A 15144-nucleotide genomic window follows, 5' to 3' on the forward strand; every position below is an offset into this window, starting at 1 on the left:
ATATGGTTCTTGAATCAATTTGAGTTCACCTTCTACGTATCTTTATCTGATAATCTACTCTGATCGAACTGTTGTGGTTATTGTATTTTGCTATGAAGTTAGATAACGTTGGTTTCTAATTCAACCATTGGGGATCTGCAACAATTTACCAGAACAACCTTAGAAGGTTTTTATGTGCTACAATCAAGTTTAGCTTTTGTGCTCTTCAATTTCAAAAGAAAATCTCTAGTTCAGAAAATAGAAGAGATTGAAAATCGAGTATGGGTTAGTAAAATCCTTTATACAATATGAACTCTCACTAAATTTGTGGCTGTGAGATTGATAATATATAAATCTTATCTCATGTTTCTAATAGACAATAAGTCAGGCTTATCTAACACGTATCGAGAAACAAATATACAATTTGAATATTACCTCGTTAATTTTTTGGAAAAGAACGTTGATACTGTCATGGCATAAGGTTTGAGCTGTAGTTCATAATGTTTACGCTGGGTCGTTAACTTTATTTAAAACTTTACTTCCAATATAAGGATTTAACAATTACAAAAATAAATATTACTTTGATGCATCATCGAGTAATAATTACAATAAACATACATTAATTTTGTCACTTAAATCACTCGTTTTTAATTTTAGATTAATAAGTCGATGAGTCGCACTGATAAATATTTAAATAAAGCTTTCTTAGTTTTAGAAGCCAATGTATCAACGTTTTACATTTTCGTGAAAAAAAAAATGATGGTTTATTTTGGTTTGGTACAAACTTCTGGGATTAACTATGATAGAACGTTAGATGCATGCATATACCTAAAGCAATAAATAGTTAAAGCTCAACGCCAGACAAACAAAGAACTGATAGTCAAATTTCCACAGGTAACATGAATATACCCTTTCCTCTCCCATGTAATAATCTCTATTCAACTTCATACATAGTATAGATGGGATGGGTTACCACCCGCAAAATTGACATGAAATCTCTTAAAAGATTCACTAAGGAACATGGCTTGCAAGCAATTTAACAAAGGTGTGACAAGACATCAGCAGATTGTGATGGAAAGAATGACAGCGAACCACGAAAGACATCTTCATTGCCATAAACAAAACAATCAAGTTCCTACAAGAAGCATCGGCTAAAACTTCCCAATTTTAAACAGTCTTCTAAACTATCAAGCTGCCAACCACTCACTATGAACAGATTACATATCTACCACTGTTCTGAGCTTTCAAGAAGAAAATTTAACTTAAGATGGAATTATCACTTCATCCTTTCCATAAATACGTTGAAGCTCCCGAGTAGCAGCTTGGTATGATGCTGATAAGGGGGAAACAGATTAGAAGTAGAAAGATTGAGGAATTTGTGTTGTATTTATGTCGAAACATATGGATAATTGAAGCAAAGTCAAGGTCATCCACGTGTTATTTATTATTAACAATAACTAAGCAAACTGAAGAAAACTCTTGTTTTGTTACCTTTCCATCCTCGAAAGTTCTTTTGGTTGATGGTAGAGCCAGTCACATTTTGAATTGCATCAAAAAGCATCTCCTGAGGAGTATTTTTCAGTTCTTGAACAACAGCATAGATGGTTTTTCCATTCTCGAAGTATATGTGATTATTGGGGTGTTTTGTCTTGGCACCGGCATGACGCTCAAACTCATATGCATTAAGAGCCTTCATGATAAAATTTAACATATGAGCACAATCACTTCTGTTATGCAGATTACCAGAATGTAAGTGATTTGAAATGCCAACCTTTGACTGCTTGCAGTCATCACATGAACACAAGTAACCAGTTCCTTTTATGATTCCTTTAAGACTTTTCTGGCAAGCATATTCTTGAAACTGTTAAAACGAAATACAAAGTACAAAAACCCAGAAATTAAGTTAGAAAAAATTAAAACAGACTTTACCTCCCGTGACCATGAAACATATTTCACCTGGACACCATCAAAAATACCGGTTGACAGCAAACTTTTGACATTTGAAGGGAAGTTGTTCGTAGGAGCCTTCTTGGTTGTTGTCTTAGGCTCTTTGTTCTTAACAACATTATCATTTTTAGTATTGAGTTTTGGAATGCTATTTACAAGTGATTCAGTGTTTGTTTCAGTCAGATCATTCTGACCATCCAAAACTTGAGCTGAGTTTTGGTTTCCTATCAACAGATCATAGCCACTGATGATTCCACCAGAGGGATTTGCTTCAGGGTCATCATGAAAACCTCCAAAAGATATTGTACCGCTCTGACCCTTATGGTGATTTTGACCCACAGGTAAAGAACTGGAATCTCCTCTGTCATATGATGGAAGTGTTGATGCAATATTTGAATCCACCTTCTCATATGCTGAACCCATTGATATTAAATGATCGGTACCCTTGTCATAAGGAGCAACAGTAATAAAATTCTCTCCTGATTTACCATAGGTTGGACCAATTGATATAAAGCTCTCATGCCCCTTGGAATATGAGGTGCCCAGAGATATTAAATTCCCATCTTCTTTCTCATATGATTGACCCATTGATATGAAATTTCCATCTCCCTTGTCAAAGGGCTGACCCATTGATAAGATACTTTCATCTCCCTTGCCATAATTGTGGCCCATCAGCATAAAGCCCCCATCCCCTTTATTGAAGTTGTGAGCCACTGAAAGAAGATTGTCATCAGTCTTGCTACTTATTCTAGTCCCCATACCAATGGTGTTGTCACCTCTATTGTTATAAGTAGGACCCAACGAAATATTGCCATCATTCTTATTGTAACCAGCACCTACTGAAATTGTACTATCATCTTCCCGGCTATAGGAGTGCCCCATGGATGCAGAAGGCATGCAATTGTCAGAATCTCTAACTTGATTAACTTTAACTTTTCTGATGCCACCAAAATTGAGACATGATGAAGGGTCTGCAATGGAATGAGATATCGACAATCCCACTGAAGGATCATTACCATATTGATGCTCAAAATCCTTCCTTCCCATGTTTATATTTCCACTTACAATAGATGGCACATTCTTATCAACCAAATTCACTGTCCTAGCAAGATCAGATCCAAAAAGACGGTCAGAAAATTGACCCGTGACAGAGTGAAATCCTGAATTGGTGTCCCATTGGGAAACATTCACATGTGAAACTCCTGAAATTGGCCTACCACTGACATCTTCAACTGCTTGTTTCTTGCTGCTGAACATTTCAGGTTCACCTGTATCCATAAACCACTGATGACTACGCTTGGGTTCAATTCTGGAAGAATTTTCATATCCCACATTTTCTTCAGCCATACAGCCAGCATCTCGTGGCATCCAAAAACTTTTATGCTGGTAGGACTGCAGAAGTTCACAGCTTAGTATGTTTATCTTAATTGACGGAAACATTCACAGCTGGTAGGACCATTCAAGACATAAAGACAGATCATAGCAGAAATTTCTCTTTAACTTTTAATATAGTATCCATAAAACAAATTCAGCGTCAAGATCATTCAAACAGAAAAACATATTGATTATCACAAACATAATATATTTTCACTCTAGCAATTTCTAGATTCGAAAAAGTGAAATTCTCAAACATGCTACAACCTTGAATTTAGAAAGTTTAATGCGTAACTAGTCTTAATGCATGATATTTTAGCCAGAAATACATTTGCTAAAAGCCTAAATATCACTGATATTCCAGCTGAGAACTTATTATCGTATCATAATGCAGAAAAATCTATTGCTGTTTGGCACCTTCTGCTAATAGTCATCCATATCCTTTAAACGCAATTTTGTGCATTGCATCTTATGGACATGAGCTGCTACTTTTTCTTTGTTTATTCCTTAATGAAATATGTATTAAGAGATAAGATGTAAGATCCACCACTAAATAGGAATGTGTCCAGCTCATTAGAGTAAGAGGTACAATACAAGTGAGAAACAAATTTTGTACAATCCAAGACATTTAGAGGAAAGAAAATTTGTGATGGGAAGGCAGAAGTAGCGCATCCACATATACTATTTAGTGGAGAGAGTGGTCAATGAAGGCATTTGGTTTTGTATAGCTGAGGATTACAGATGAGGCTTGGGGTCTCTCATCAAGAAGCAACAGTCCTCAAGAGGACAGACCATGTGGTTCTCAGTCCCTATGTGATTGCATATATTCATTTTTCTGTGATGATATTGCAATCCCTGAGTTTTTCTTCAATTTATTTTTTATCATCTGGTTGTCTGACCACCAAGATGCCCTGAGGAGTCTCATGCAGAAGCACTGGAAAAAAGGATGGGTGAGATATGCAGCAAGCTGCGGCGGGCTCACTCTACAACATGAAAAATATAATCTATACAGAATACTTGTCAGGGAATATCTCTACGTGAATCTAATTGATGCATCCCCTTTGAAGACAACAAAATAAAAACTTAATATAGCCACCTATTTTTACTGAAATATGCTCCTCTGCTATCTTTATAAGCATATTCAAATGACAAAAACCTGAAAATATACCAATGAAGATATAGAGAATATTGGCGTGAAACGCATCTAACAAGTAAACTGATTAATGTAAACCAGAGAAGCCAGAAATCGAAACTCATAAACAGACAATTTTACTGATTCAATCATTCATTACTGATACGATAAACTTCTTTCCATATATGACCACAAACATCAGAATAGTGGTCAGTAATTTATTAACCAAGAGATCTAATCATACAAATCAAACGAAATTTCCATGTCATGTAAATTACTATGTCAATTATCCTAAACATGCTTCAATTGATCAATATTTCCCAAAGTTTCTTATGTATAAACTGAATAGGCGTCCACAAAATATTTTTCCACTTAATAATTGAAATTCCCAAGTTACAATCTTTCCATTTAATTCATTGTCACAAAATTAAGCCAAAACTGTGAATTGCTTGCTGGTAACAAGCAATTTTTCTTCCAGAAAAAAAAAATAATAGAGAGAAAACAGTGAAACAACTACCAGGTGAGATAAGGTCTTCCTCTAAACTAAAAAATAAAAGCCAAAAGCACCAAGTGGCTAAGACATGCAGCAAAAGCCGCCCAACAACAAGAACAATAAATAACCCCTATGTACCAGCATATTCACTTTCTAGTTAGAGCCTCTATATATGTTCTCTAATGAACAGATCACCACAAACAAATTCCAGTCATCATTTCAAGAGGTACTATTGAAACCATAGCCTGAAACGCATGTTCCTAATCTTACATTTTCTGGTATGCTAACTTACATATCTCATTGTTCTGATCATTAATTTTAGGCACAGGTTGAAAAGTGGTGTGGTGGATTTTCATATAGCAGCCGAAGGGGCCCATGATTACAAAATAGTGGTTGTACCAGTGCTATAGTGAGGCTCTCCAAAAATCACTTTTGCCTTAAAAATGATGTCGTTTTTAAAGGCAAAGCTGAAATTTCTTTACCATTTCTAAAATTTAAAAAATCCCTAATTGGATGTAGTTTTCTATACCTTTGTCTTCGAACCCTAAACCGTTTGATTTGTTTGTTTCCTTTGCATTTATTGTTATTTACTTGGATGTTCGGCGTAAAATCTATAACCTTTCATGGTTAATTGCAAACTTTTCTTTCAGTGTTATCCATGTTAATAAAGATTAGAGGAATATTTTAAGTAATTCATATCGTTTGGTTTGGTTAGGTTCCTACTAAATTTGTTAAGAACCCAAATCAAAACAACCTGACGTTTTGCATTTGTTGAAATCGAGTTCCCAGGTCAAATAATAAAAAATAAAAATCCTCATGGAAGGAGGGCAGGATGTGACATAAGAGAGGAGCAAAAGGATTCTGGAGTTGGTATCCATGGCATTCAATAGAGAGAGGTTAAGACTTTGGTTTTACCCTTTTAATTGTTTAAGACTTTGAGTTAAAAAAGAAAAAAGCAGGAATTGGATAGAGACCTTAAGTTGGTGGTAAGCAGATGCTCCGACAGTAGAGAAGGGAATTGACAACAGATTTATAATAGTGTATCAAGTTTGGTTTCGATCAGGTATTTCAGAATTTAAATTCGTCAAACCAAGAAGCAAATCAAACCAATTTCTTGCTATTAGTTTGGTTTGGGTTGATTGGGTCCATGGGTTGATTCAGACCCGTGGTCACCCCTTATAATGTATCAAGAACCTAGCATTATACAACACTAGACAGAAAAAGTATCAAAATGACATTTGTAATTCATTTAACAGATTGCACAAAACGTTGACATTTTACATTTATACTGGAATAGAAAACTTAGGTCCCGAGTTAATGCAGTATCGGACTATTAGAGTGTATGGATACATTAAAAATTCTGGTGGCTCCTCTGGAAATGGGTAAAAAGCACGATTTTTCCTCATCAACAAAGTTTTGCATTGCTTTCACCATGAAATTGAAATTGACTTCCCTCATCTCACCACCAAATAAACTATAATATGAGGGGCTCAAATTCTTTATTCTGATATAAGCACTCGGTGTCACCAATTATACGAGTCACTAAAACTCAATTTCACAGAAGTGTTACATAAGATCCCCATTGCTAAATCAAACCCCCTCAACAATTTGAGTAAACAAATAACTCGTCAAGTGCATAAAACTCAAGAATGAATACTTAAATTTCAAGTAACTTCACATAATTAAAAATAAAAAAGGGACACAGCAAGAGTATTATACAAACCATCATGCAAAATCAGGCAACCACAAAATCACATATCAGACCCAGCATTCACATGCAAACAGTCTATTAGAATATTCAACCAACCATTTCTCTCCTCGATATTTCAAAACAAGTGTAATCTGACTCAACAATTCACGGTGTCACCACACAGTGAGTAATGCAAATCACCACGTCCAATACACCGCACCATCAAACCCGGTGAACTCGATCAACTGCATCACAAAAACCAAAAGAAGATCAACTCCACGGTATAAAAAATCTTGGATGTTGATCCAACTAACATACGTAAAATAAAATAAAAATAGCAAAAAAAAAAAAACCTAGAATGAGAAAATGGAATCAATTGAATTGCGATCGCAACTTCTTACAGAAGCGAAGAGGTTTAGAAAACGAAAACGTGACTATCTCCTTAGACTTATTTTCTCCGGCAGAGACGTTCCTCCTTTGATAGCTACTCTTCGTTTCACTTCAAAACAAAGTGTGTGGGATTTACGAATAATGAGGTTTAGAGTGTGTGAGAGAGAGAGAGGGTGGAACAGAGATATAATACGGGAATATGTAGGGTTGCCGAATTGGCCATGCTATATCCACCCTACACGTGTATAGCCTCTGATGTTTCCATCTTCAGAGAATCTGAACTGTCCTAAGCTTCTCGAAGGCATGAATACTGTACAGAAGGTGCAGGGAAAACTGATCAGGTGTATCTGCTTGTGCCAGGTGGAGCTTGTTTATTGGTTGAATATTTGTGTCAAATTATCGTGGTAGTGATGTGGCATTGTGTGATTGGCTCAGCCTGACGGAACACATGCACCGTGAAGTTTCTCAGTTGAGTAACTAAGGTTGAAGTGTGAGAGTAGTGTTTTATGTTGGTTTTCATAAAAGGCCCAATATTTTGGGCATGCATTGTTGAAAGTTATAAGAGTTCAAATAAACAAATAAGTATAATTTTATATTGATATTTAATTATGAATTATTAGTATATTTTATATTGATACTCATTAATTGTACACAAACATTTAAAAAAGAAATACTTTGTGGTAATTGTTGTCCATTAATATGTTTAAAAAGTCAACTGTACTAATTATTAACTTATGAAAAGCATTTTTAAGTCACATAAAAAGACATATATAAATAAAATAAAAATATTATATCTGAGAATTGACATGGTAAGAGTTATCCGATAGTTTAGCTGTGTGATAAGTTTTGAGATGAGTTGTTTACAGTAAATGGGTGCAATTAAGAAGTGTTGATGATTAATTAGGATCTTAAATGCAATCCAATTTGTTGAATTATCCATTAACATGGACTTGGCCCAAACACGGTTTCTACCACAAACAAAAACAGTGTTGAGTTGAGAAAGAAAAAAAGGTGTAAAGATGAAAATGAAAGATTAGAAAGAAAAAGTGTGGGTGACAGAGAATGAGCATAAATTGGTGAATGAATATAGTTGGAAGTTGGAAGATTAGTGAAAGAAATTTGATCCAAATCCAAAGAACCTAATGGATTTGGATGCATGAGGCCCATTGGTCGGTCAATTAAATTAAACACTGTTAATTACAAATGGGAGACACGCGTAATGCCAACACTTTTTTCCTACACGTTACCAACAATTTCAAGATGCAACTAGTTTTCTTTGATGTATATAGTTTTATGAAAGAAATGGTTTGTTTTTTCTCACATCTTAATTCGGTACGAGAGAGAAATGTGTTGAAAGTCTCACATCAATTACAGATGTAATTAATTCATAATATATAAGTAGATGTAGACTTAATTTTACAAGTTAGTTTATAAGTAGATGTAAACCTAATTTTACAAGTTGATTTTGTGAGATTGAGTTAGACTTAAAGTTTACTTGTTAATATCACGCTTAAAATGCATGTCTTGACGTAAGGAAATGTGTTGAAAAAACCTAAATCAATTTATAATATATATATATATATATATATATATATATATATATATATATAAATTTTACCTTATGAACCGATTTTGTAAACTTAAGTTTATCAATGGTTTGTTATAGGATAACATTCTTTAAAATTTTAGTCAATTTTTGTATACAAAATTGATGGTATGTATTTCTTACAAGCAAACCTTTTTTAAAAGTATTATCTTTACGTTGATTTAATTATTTTTTAATTTTTTCTTGAACTTTTTAAAGTAAAATAAAATATTTAATCTTCCATTAAAAAATAATGTTTCAATATTAGCATAAGAGGAAGCCCTAGACCATCATAAATAATGGAAAACTATGAAAACATTGTTGAAGAATTATGTTATACCAAATGAAAAGTTTGAAAACATTAAGGATTTTCAATGGAAGAAGGTTGAACAATTTGCATCATATTGATTGGTGTTAGCAGTTGAAAGAAGAGGAAGGAAGGAAGAAGGTTCCGTTGTTCTTGTGGTGGTGACATAAGGTAATAAAATATATAGAAAACAATAATCTTCTACAAAATCTTCTCCATACTAGAAATATTTGTTTTAACTTGAATGCAAGGTTTTATAAAAGGATAAATGTTGATTTTGATACCCTAACTCAAGATCTCGCATTAAAGATTTGTTGGGATCTATTTAGTATCATGTCTTGTTATAATCAATCATGCAACATACCAATATAATATAATATGGTATAATTTTTCTCCTTTTTTTGTCTATTATATATTGTTAGTGCAATGTACTTCTTATTCTCAAAAGGGTCGAGTTATAAACTAACATTATAAGATCATTTACATTTTCACTATTTTTGACACGATTTCATATTCATTACAACAACATTATCATTGTTCTTGTTGTCACTTTTATCATTTTTTGTCACCATAATTGATATTGTTGTTTCACTAGTATCCTATGTACATTACCATCATAATCATATGCAAAACGTCAAAATTAATGGTAATCAGTGTATTATGAAAATATAGTAGAGAAACAACACAACAAAATCACATTTATCATTGTATTATCATCTTAGTAATTATGAATCCACCATCATCCCAATATTAGTATTCCTATTTATGTCCTCTCATTGATATTATTCTAATAACTATATCTTAGTGATCCCTTGATTTTAGGTGAATATTGAAATTAGTCTTCCTTCAAAATTTTGCACCAATCTAGTCTTTCATCTCTAGAAATGTGTGGATTTAGTCATTTTAACCAAATTTCGTTAAATTTATTTGACGTTTCGAATGCATTTTTGTGTTAACTTTAAAGTAAAAATGTGTCAAAAGGTGTAAACAACTCAAATATTATCATGAATTACGTTTGAAATGTTAAATAAACTTAACAAATTTTAGTTAAAATGACTAAATTAACACATTTCAATAAACTAAATTAAGCCAAACTTGTAAAGAGAGATTGCTTCCAAATTTCATTAAAAATAAAATGACAAAAAAACATATTTAACCTTTATCATTATGAATCGTCTCTAATTTTATTTCAATTGTTTGTTTTATTACTGTTTTCATTAGCATTTTTATAATTGTAGATAATATTGTGTGATATTTATCCTAATAAACATCAAATATATATGATTAGTATTTATTTTATTTTTATCATAATTTTCTTATTTTATTTTTGTTTATCATATCTTATTATAAGTATTGAATAAACATAAAATTAGATAAACTTTATTAATATTATTCATGCTTTATTACAAGGAAACGCATATATAAGCTCTAATTTATGTGAAAAGAAAAAAGCATGTTGATGGCTTTTTTTAAAACAAAGAAAAATATCGGGAATGGCGTTAATTACATTCATTGTATCTTCATACTAATATTTAATAATTGATATACTACTATTAATTTTTTATACTAACAAATTTGTCCGAGTAAATTAAAAATTAATAATGTATTCAAAAGAATGATGTTCATATTTTCATTAGTTAATTATACACATTGCTTAACTTGTGTCAAACAAAAGAAAAAAATGAATAAACTTGTACTCGTATCTACCTACTTCAGGGACATTCACATCAGAAGCATGTTTCATTATTACTTATATAGCAACTAATTAAAATAACTCAATAGTCAAAGAAAGTATTAAGTTGGAACTTTATTCAATACTTAGAAATTACAAGTAAAATTCATTCATCAGCAAAAAAAAAAAAAAAACTTCATTTTGTATTAGACAATTATAGAAAGAATTAGAAGGATATAAAAGATTAGATATTAGTGTTTATTAATAATTTAAATTAATACAAAAAAGGTAAAACCAACACTTACATATATTGCTTCCGTTTAAGTTAAATTCTCTTGAAGTATATTCTGCAATTGACGAGAGTAAATCTCACAAGCATATATATGAAAGGAAAATCGATATAAATTATTAAAAATAATTATCAAAGAATTCAATAACGTTTAAGAGTTAATTAATTTTGCTCGCCGCATTTTTTAACTCTTTTTTTCTCATGTTCTAATTTCCAATGCACACATCTTCACCAAGTACAAGAAACTAGAAGAACAGAAAAAACTGAATACCAATAAGATAATATATATAAATTTAAACTCCGAACACAGATATTGACACTTTCAACTTTGAAAATTTACTTAAAATAAAGTATTAACAGAAGAAAATAATGGTTTTATTATGATAATATATTACTATAGTTTCCGTATGTATAATTTTATTTATTTTGTTTCATACGAAATTTATATGTTCAACGTGGAACACGATTTCTAGATGTTTGGAATTCAGCGGTAAGGTTCACTGTTTGTTCCGACTCTGGTCCTCCGCTGCTTCCTTTTTTCATACCTTTCACAACGCTTTGGCTTAGAATTTTCCACCACAGTTTGAACACACACAGTTTTAATAACAGTAGTGCCGCCCTCACAATTTCCTTCCGTCCCGTTTGGCTCAGCAAATCTGTCACGCTTACGTACCGCACCAAACTCCTTTCACACCAAACAACTCCTAAGTAAGTAACCCTTTCTTACTTCACCACATCCCAATTAATTGCTTTAATTGCTGCACCACTCACACTTCCTTATTTCACAAGCTATCAAAGTCACAACACCATTATTCATGTCACATTCCTGATCGAGATAGCAAGTCCGTCGACTAAAGATAAGATTAATTTATGATATATGAGTAGATGTAAATTTTATCTTACAAACTGATTTTGCAGGATTGAATTAAACTTAAAATCTACCTCTTAACATATTATCATAGTCATGAATTTGAGTCTATCATAATGAAATTTGTTGTTTGAGATGTATGCATACTTCACTCTGAGAGAGTGTGTTACAGATCCCACATTGACTCAAGATAAAACTAATTCACACTAAAATAATTACAAATTTCATCTTACAAGTTAGTTTTACGAAATTGAGTTAGATTTAAAATTTATTTCTTAACGATTATGTCACTAATTTGTGTCTAAATACGTAATTAATCAAACATTCAAGATATACTAAAATAACAATTTAATTTATATATACATGTTGAAGTATATGCCAAAATTGTATTATATAGAGTTATTTTCAGATCTTAACCAATCAGTCTTTACTCACACAAAAATATTAATTAAATATTTCAAAAAAAAGTCAACTATTGTTAGAGTAGTGTTCAACACTCTGAAGCTACCAAACCTAGAACAACCCTTTATAAATACGAAGCCCTTCTAGTCTCGTAGAGTTCCATTCCAATACCTTTTTCCCTTTTCACACATTCATTCATTCATTCAAAGTCCCAATTTTGAAACCAACGACACCCCTTTCGTCTACGATGAAGAGAGAAAGAGAGGTCGATAGTTTAACCATGGCGAATTGTTTGATGTTGCTTTCTCGTGGAGGTGAATTTGAGGCCACATATTCAAGCTCTTCTTCCATGAGCAACCGTGTGTTTGAGTGCAAAACATGCAACAGGCAATTTCCCTCATTTCAAGCACTTGGTGGGCACAGAGCTAGTCACAAGAAACCTAGGTTGATGCCAGGAGATAACAGTGATCAAGCGCTTCACGATTCACCCCCAAAACCTAAGACTCATGAGTGTTCCGTTTGTGGATTGGAGTTTGCTATAGGCCAGGCTTTGGGAGGTCACATGAGGAGACACAGAGCTGCGAATTTGAACGGAAACCTCCATAATTCCACCACTATCAGCAGTAGCAGTGGTGGTGGTAGCAGCAGCATCGATTCTTCGACCAAGAACAACGTTGTTGCCAACAAGAGAGTTTTGGTTTTGGATTTGAATTTGACACCCTTTGAGAACGATTTGGAGATTTTGAAGATAGGAAAACCAACTTCTTTGGTTGATTATTTGTATTAGTTCATCTGTTAATTATATACTTAGGGAGATTTAGTCTGTGTATCATAGATAGATCAATGTTTTGTTTCTTAATCCATGATCTCTCTCTCTCTCTATATATATATATATAAGTATACTTGTTCATCATATACTGTATCAAAAATTGTTCATTTATGGAGCATAATAAGAACCTGATGATATTCCCAGACAGAAAAAAAAAATTGCAGTAGAAAACAAGTTAATGGTTGTATAAAGATTCAAGCAAAAACATATATCTAATTTAAAGTATGATGAATGATCTAAACAGGTATCGTATATTTCTACACTATTTTTGTTGATTTTCTAAACGTTTGGTATGAAGTTATACTAATTGAATTCAGTTACTTGCAAAATATTTAATGAACTTGTGTGCTTTTGACAAAAAAATAATGTGTAGTTGTGTTATAGTCATCAAATATTTAAGTAAAAAAAACAATTAATCCAAATATTCTAACAGTTGAACAAATATTATCTTAATCCTTGTTCTATATAAATACAGAGATTATAGTAAATTAATTTGTTATTAATTATACTTGGGCAGAAAGTCTAGAAGAAATTTGCAAATAGCCAGTGCCGTGTACTTCAATACAGATGAAAAAATACATCAATCTTTTGCAGCTGCCATCTAGAAGTTTTGTAATTTAATAGTTTAATCAATTTGTTTGATTCAGAGTATTGATTATAATTATTTGAATATTTATAGAGATGTTGGTAGATAGAGTTGGTTGAGTAAGCGTACAAATAAAAGTTAGACCAAAGACATAAATAGTAAACCATGTGCTTCATAAGTGTTCATTGGTTTTCATAAGTTGTCCAAATAGTTAGACTTTTTTGTGGATAATATTGACGATGGTGACAACTTTTGACACTACTACAAGCTACACCAGGTACACACACCACCAAGTAATATGTAAATAATGCAAAACTTTCTTTAATTGCCACCACACAAAATTCACAAACTTTGTTAACTTTAACTCACAACAAAATATATAAAAATTGAAGGCAAGAATTACAATTTTTGAAAGTTCACGATCTCGTATCGATTAGAAAATAGACAATTTATACTATATAAATATGAGATCGAATCAAGACCCAAATAAGTAAAGTCCTTATTTTAGGTTCTCGAGAAAAAACGTTTCAATTTTTTAGTACTAATTGTCTTGGTTTCCAAGAAAAAAAAGTCTCAAAAAATTATTTTTCCAGTATTAATTGGTGTAGTCCTTCAAGACAAAAAGTTTTATTCTTAAGCTTATTTTACGCTTCTCGAATCTTTTAACCGTCTATGTATAAGTGAATATAATTCTTATCTTTGCAAGTCGGTTTTGCGAGAATGAGTTAATCTTAAACTCATTTTCTAATATGATATCAAATTCTATATTAGAGTGATGCTTGTCATCAGGTGACTTAGGTCTACTGTATAACTTGTTATTCGCCTATTATCGAATGATCAACAAATAATTTGTCTCATCCACAACATATATACATTCTTCAAAAGAATATTGAGTATTTCATATCAACTAAAAATAAGACAAATTTGCAACATATATATAAATAAGAACAAATTTCATCTTATAAATCTATTTTGTAAAGATAAATCAGACCGAAATACTATTATTTCTAATATCTTATATAGATGATATTCAATTTTAAAACATCCTGTAAGATTTAACAATTTTCAATTAATCCGTAGACTTTTTTAAAATGTTTATTTTGAGTTTGTAATAAAATTTTTGTGATAATTAAGTGACAGCTTAATAGGGTTGGATAGCAAAAATGTGACGTATAATGTGGTTGGCAAAGTTTACTTGAAGAATAAGAAAATGAAGTGTGTGTTTGGTTATGGTGGCATGCGTAATTAAGAACAGTAGACTTTGGTGAACACAGTCATCGTCTTTATCGCCATCACCTCATAATAACTGTCAAATTTTCCCATTTCTATTTTCATCCTTTTTTGCTTAGTCAAGTCACAAATCTAAGTACCTACACAACATTCATATTTATAAACCCTAGCACAAATCACTCACTCAACAAAAAGGTTTTTCTTGGACCCTTCATTAAAATATTTATATTAAATGACCACAATGTGTGGGAACTAACTATTATATTCATTCCATAACTGCTCAACATTATAGTCAAACACGAATTAAGAAATTGTGAACCATTAATTATCTAACCGTGTCGGCTTCTTAAGATCTAGATCTTCCAATTTTA

General features: G+C 32.0%; 2 protein-coding genes across 3 annotated transcripts; one reads left to right on the plus strand and one right to left on the minus strand.

Moving 5' to 3' along the window:
- Positions 1 to 853: 853 nt before the first annotated feature.
- Positions 854 to 7271, minus strand: LOC114184238. Of its 2 annotated transcripts, none has more exons than XM_028071519.1 (6): positions 7017 to 7271; positions 6733 to 6860; positions 1909 to 3318; positions 1751 to 1819; positions 1471 to 1669; positions 854 to 1312 (listed from the first exon to the last, which is right to left on the minus strand). In XM_028071519.1, exons 2-6 carry the CDS (start codon positions 6733 to 6735, stop codon positions 1242 to 1244), a joined length of 1752 nt encoding a protein of 583 aa, XP_027927320.1. In that variant the 5' UTR covers positions 6736 to 6860; positions 7017 to 7271; the 3' UTR covers positions 854 to 1241. The 2 variants fall into 2 exon arrangements, with proteins under 2 accessions (XP_027927320.1, XP_027927321.1); XM_028071520.1 differs by having other exon boundaries at positions 6969 to 7183.
- A 5001-nt stretch (positions 7272 to 12272) lies between these two features.
- LOC114184090 (zinc finger protein ZAT11-like) lies at positions 12273 to 13041 on the plus strand. Its single transcript, XM_028071329.1, has one exon. The coding sequence runs from the start codon at positions 12376 to 12378 to the stop codon at positions 12913 to 12915; it is 540 nt and encodes a 179-aa protein (XP_027927130.1). The 5' UTR covers positions 12273 to 12375; the 3' UTR covers positions 12916 to 13041.
- Positions 13042 to 15144: the final 2103 nt, after the last annotated feature.

Source organism: Vigna unguiculata, chromosome 5, assembly GCF_004118075.2.
Source record: "Vigna unguiculata cultivar IT97K-499-35 chromosome 5, ASM411807v1, whole genome shotgun sequence".
Lineage (NCBI taxonomy): Eukaryota > Viridiplantae > Streptophyta > Magnoliopsida > Fabales > Fabaceae > Vigna > Vigna unguiculata.

Excerpts from the sequence above, each read along its gene's own strand:
- LOC114184238 (XM_028071519.1), bottom strand. Across the intron at positions 1,670-1,750 it reads ATGACTGCAAGCAGTCAAAG|GCTCTTAATGCATATGAGTT; the intron begins GTTGGCATTTCA and ends TTTATCATGAAG. Across the intron at positions 1,313-1,470 it reads GAACTTTCGAGGATGGAAAG|CATCATACCAAGCTGCTACT; the intron begins GTAACAAAACAA and ends CCCCCTTATCAG.
- LOC114184090 (XM_028071329.1), top strand. The coding sequence starts at position 12,376 with ATGAAGAGAGAAAGAGAGGTCGATAGTTTAACCATGGCGAATTGTTTG.